This window comes from Scyliorhinus canicula, chromosome 19 (assembly GCF_902713615.1).
Source record: "Scyliorhinus canicula chromosome 19, sScyCan1.1, whole genome shotgun sequence".
Lineage (NCBI taxonomy): Eukaryota > Metazoa > Chordata > Chondrichthyes > Carcharhiniformes > Scyliorhinidae > Scyliorhinus > Scyliorhinus canicula.
Window position 1 is genome coordinate 97,364,096 of NC_052164.1, and position 5,264 is coordinate 97,369,359.

At 49.5% G+C, this 5,264-nt stretch overlaps 1 protein-coding gene across 2 annotated transcripts; it reads left to right on the plus strand.

Annotated features, from left to right (window-relative positions):
- The first annotated feature begins 689 nt into the window (after positions 1-689).
- LOC119954307 lies at positions 690-4,590 on the plus strand. 2 transcript variants are annotated; one of them, XM_038779421.1, is made up of 2 exons: positions 690-843; positions 3,820-4,590. In XM_038779421.1, the coding sequence occupies exon 2, from the start codon at positions 3,860-3,862 to the stop codon at positions 4,499-4,501; it is 642 nt and encodes a 213-aa protein (XP_038635349.1). In that variant the 5' UTR covers positions 690-843; positions 3,820-3,859; the 3' UTR covers positions 4,502-4,590. The 2 variants fall into 2 exon arrangements, with proteins under 2 accessions (XP_038635349.1, XP_038635348.1); XM_038779420.1 differs by having other exon boundaries at positions 697-943.
- The last annotated feature ends 674 nt before the right edge of the window (positions 4,591-5,264 follow it).

The window sequence follows — 5,264 nt, forward strand, 5'->3', positions numbered from 1 at the left end:
AATTGCCCGTAGTGTCCTAAATAAAGTAAGGTTAAGGGGGGGGGGGGGGTTGTTGGGTTACGGGTATAGGGTGGATACGTGGGTTTGAGTAGGGTGACCATGGCTCGGCACAACATTGAGGGCCGAAGGGCCTGTTCTGTGCTGTACTGTTCTATGTGCTATTTGGGACATCAAGTCTGTACCGAGCCTCCGAAAAAGCTCTCTACCCAGGCTCAGTCCGCCACCCTATCCCTGTAACCCTGTGCATTGATCATGGCCAATCTACTTGACTTGAACATCCTTGGACACGAGGGTGCAATTTTAGCCTGGCCAATCCACCTAACCGGCACATGGTTGGACTGTGGGAGGAAACCCACCCAGACATGCGGAGAATGTGCAAACTCTGCACAGACAGCTGGAATTGAACCCCTCCAATCTCTAATAATAATCTTGACTGTCACAAGTAATCTTACATTAACACTGCAATGAAGTTACTGTGCCTCGTAACTGAAATTTCTCACCCCTGGAATCTGTGGTAAACCTCTCTCCTGCTCACATCTGAATGTACCCTCCAGGGAGGGGAAGGGGGGGGGGGGGGGGTCGGTGTTTGTAAAATAGGATCACTGTTCTCTTTACAAGGTTCAATTTCAAGGACAAAGTGCAGCACATTTGGAGCACTGGAAATAAAAATCACAGGGAAAGATTTGGAAATCAATTGGAAATCGGTAGCGTGAACCAACATTGCTGCAATCGTGGCCAATTGAAGGTCTGTCCTGGCAGAACCGAAAGTAAATCGGTTTGGAGAACAAAGTTGGTTTCGTTTTCCGTCTCTGATCAGTGTCGGCAGGAATAGCCAAGCCGGAGGTAAAGTGGGGTTTTCATTCTGAATTTTGGAAAGAGCTTTTAGGTGACTGTCGCTATTTTACACTGAGCGGGAAATCGACCCGTTTAAAGGTTGGCAGCGGTAAGGATGTTTAAATTCCCGGGTAGATGTGCTGAATTGCAGAGAGTGGAAAATGGGATGTTGCAAATGCCACAGGAACCATTCGTTACCCCATCAGACAACACGTCTCACTGACTGAGGCTGAGAAAGTTGTGTGTGTGTGTGTGTGTGTGTGTGGCAGACATGGGCTATTTCTCAGACCCGCTCCTCTCTGAGAACTTTTGAACAACTTTCTGCAACTTCTTGTATCCAACCCGCCCGGGTTCCTGTCTGACGTTTTTGTTAATTTTGCTGGTTGATGCATTTGGGATAGTTAACTTGACTAACACGGGGGGGGGGAGGGGGGGGGGTAGGTTGTACTGAATTCTGCAGCACAGAAATAGGCCTGTTTGTGCTTCACTCCTCTCGGTCTCTCATCCACCCTATCAGCATATCCTTCTCTACCTTCTCCCCCTCTTGTACCTACCTGGATCCCACTGAAATTCACCTGTTTCCATTACTTCATCCATTCCTGGGGCAATGAGTTCCTCACCTCTCTTTGGAGTAAGGAGGTTTCTCCTGACTGAATTCCTTATTAACAGTGATCACCTTGAGGCTGCAGTTTTGTGCCCCTCTGGCCGTGCTTTCGACAGGGGAGGGCACGTAAAATAAGGTGGGTGCCAACTCCACCATCCTTCACCCACCCCCCAAACTTGTCCCCGTGATGCTTGGGATGAGTGGGAACTGAAATCCACAGCCCGCCTGCCCTATTCAAATAAATAATCAAGGGTCATTAAGCTTGTGAACAAGCCAATAGGCCGCGATAATACTCTGCCCACACCCAGCTGTGTACCCCTCTACCACGGCTGCATTCAGAGCCGGGTGCCCCTGGAGAGAGGGAGCATGATGTATCCACTGCTATCCTCAACACCACCTGTGCCCGTTTGGCCCCACAGGGGCTGGGCTGGGCTGCCTTATCATAGAATCCCTGGGGCAGTATGGTGGTGCAGTGGTTAGCACTGCTGTCTCATGGCGCCAATTTCTCAGGTTCGGTCCCGGCTCTGGGTCACTGTCCGTGTGGAGTTTGCACATTCTCGCATGTTTGCGTGGGTTTCGCTCCCACAGCCCAAAGATGTGCAAGGTAGGTGGATTGGCCACGCTAAATTGCCGCTTAATTGGAAAAAATGAATTGGGTTCTCTAAATTTAAAAAATATCATAGAATCCTTACAGTGCCGAAGGAGGCCATTCAGCCCATCGAGTCTGCACCGATCCTCTGAAAGAGTACCCGACCTAGGCCCACTATCCCAGTAACCCCACCTAACCTTTTGGACACTATGGGGCAATTTAGCATGGCCAATCCACCTAACCTGCACATCTTTGGACTGTGGGAGGAAACCGGAGCACCCGGAGGAAACTGACGCAGACACGGGGAGAACGAGCAAACTCCCTACAGACAGTGACCCGAGGCCAGAATCTTCCGCACCTTTAGGGGCCAAACCCTCACATTGAGGGGCTAGGCCTGCGCCTGAGTGGTTCCCACTCCGCCGGCTGGCGTGAATGGCCTTTGGTGCCACGGCAGCCGGGGCCCAAAGGACTTCGCCAGCCGGCGTAAGTCCGCGCATGCGCGGCTGCAGACGTCATACCGGCACATGCGCAGAGGAGTGGGTCTCTTCCGCCTCCGCCATGGTGAAGACCATGGCGAAGGTGGAAGAAAAAAAGTGCCCCCACGGCACAGGCCCGCCGGCGATCGGTGGGCCCTGATTCTGGGTCAGGCCACCGTGGGGGCACCCCCCGGGGTCAGAACGCCCCGCACAACCCCCAGAACCCCGGATCCCGCCCGCGCCGCCAATCCCACCAGTCATGTAGGTTGTTTACTCCACGCCGGCGGGAGAGGCCTGTCAGCGGTGGGACTTCGGCCCATTGCGGGCCGGAGAATCACTGCGGGGGGCCTGCCGACTGGCGCGGCGCGATTCCCGCCCCCGCAGAATCTCGGGGGGCGGACAATTCGGGACACGGCGGGGGCGGGATTGACGCCGGCCCCAGGCGATTCTCCGACCTCCCGCCTATTGTCTTCACCCTGTGTGAAGTACAGTATTGAGCATGCTCAATCTCTGACAGTGGAGTAATCCCAGGAGTTCAAATATTCACCAAAAAGGCAAAGAACAACAAAGAACAGCACAGGAACAGGATCATGATGCCGGTATAAATTAAAACCTCTGCACTTCCGGGGTCTGTATCCCTCTATTCCCACCCTCCTCATATATTTGTCAAGGCACCTCTTAAACATCGCCATCATATCTGCTTCCACCGTATTCACCAGCAGCGAGTTCCAGGCACTTGCCACCCTCTGTGTAAAGAAACTTGCCTCGCACATCTCCTTTAAACTTTCCCCCTTCACCTTAAACCTATGTCGCCTGGTAATTGACTTCCACCCTCGGAAAAAGATCCTGACTATCCACTCTGTCCATGCCCTTCATAATTTTGTAAACCTCCAACAGGTCACCCCCTCAACCTCCTTCATTCCAGCGAAAACAATCCGAGTTTGTCCAATCTCTCCTCATAGCTGATACGGTCCAGACCAAGCAACATCCTGGTAAAGCACTGGGACTAAAAGGATTAAATCAGGAGTGCAGGTTACACAGTCTAGACATGTATGGAATATTATGGAATGTTCTAATCCTGCTGTTTAATGCAATTGAAGGATTTGAGAGGAAAGATAGATAGAAACAATTCCCTCACCTGGCGACAGTCGAGAACAAGGGTGCATGCTCCCCAAGGAAATCTAAAAGTATCTATTAATCTGTCAGTCAACCATAAATAAACCAATCACCTAGGCCAGGAGTTAAACATCAGCATCAGTGTACTTATGTCTGTGGCCGAGACCTTAGCAATACCATGTAAATGTTTTCCATTACAGGTCTCACGCGACTGCAGGAGAAGGTGATAAATACCAAAAAATGTCCATTACATTTTACGGCTGGGAGGCCATCAATGAGGATAAAGGGCATCTGAAACCGGGGCAAAAGCTTCAAGATGGTAGAGGCTATACCATGTACCACGGGACCCACAAAAACAATGCCGCAAAAATAATATGTTCAGGGTTTGTACCATCCGTAGATGGACTCCTGGGTCCAGGGGTATACATTAGCAGAGATAGGAATAAAGCAAGGGTGTACCCAAAGACAGTACCGAAAACTGACAGAGTGGTCTTCAAGCTGAAAGTTAGAGTTGGAAAAGTGAAGAAAATAGACAAGGATAACCATCCCCTGCAAAAAACCTGGCATCAGCAAGGCTACGACTGTGCCTGGGTCCCACCAAATTGCGGGATGCAGTCCATTCCGAGTCAAAAAGAAGAAGACTGCGTCTGGGACCCCAAACGGATAACGGTGGTGGATATCGCCTACGCAAATGACCTGGTCAAGAAAGATCTGAGGAAGCTGATAAGCGAACAGACGATGGCCAAGGAAGCGGATGTCAAGGATCAATGCAACGTCTGTGGCCACCGACAATATTCATCTCATGAAATTCAGAAATGCTGGGGTTGTGAGACGGTCGTCTGCCCTTTTATGAGCAAACATGTTTGTAAAAAAGGGAGATAGATTTAGTGGGAGCTCTCTTTCAATCATTATTTCTGAATATTATTTGTCTCTTCAGTCCTACGCTTTCTCTTCTCTATTAATATTAAGAATATAGGAACAAGAAAAACGTCTTTACATCCAACGAGCTGTATTTTTCAGAGCTGAACCCCACTTCACCGCTTCTCACCATTTCCACCAATTCTGTCCCTTTGCAGAAACATATTTGATTGCAGCATGGGCTCATTTCTATATTGGAATTACCTATGTCGCAGACAGTTTAACCCCTTTTGGACTAATAAATGGGACTTTCGTTCTCAGCCCAAACTTCTAAATGTTTCATGAACACCTCCTTCACTGCCTCAGGGAGGCCGTGGTCAATGGTTGTCGCTGGATTAGTAATGCAGACACCCGGGGTAATAATACTCTGAGGACCAGGGTTCCAATCCCACCACTGCAGATGATAAAACTTGAATTCAATAAAAAAATCTGGAATTAAAAGTCTAAGGATGACCAGGAAACCATTGTCGATTGTCGTAAAAACCCATCTGGTTCACTAATGTCCTTTAGGGAAGGAAATCTGCCGTCCATACCTGGTCTGGCCTACATGTGACTCCAGACCCACAGCAATGTGGTTGACTCTTAAATGCCCTCAGGGATGGGCAATAAATGCTAGCCCAGCCAGCAATGCCCACAATCCATGAATGAACAAAAAAACACACATATGCACACACAACGTGGTGTATCTGTGCACACACAAACATATACAAATATATATGTACATGTA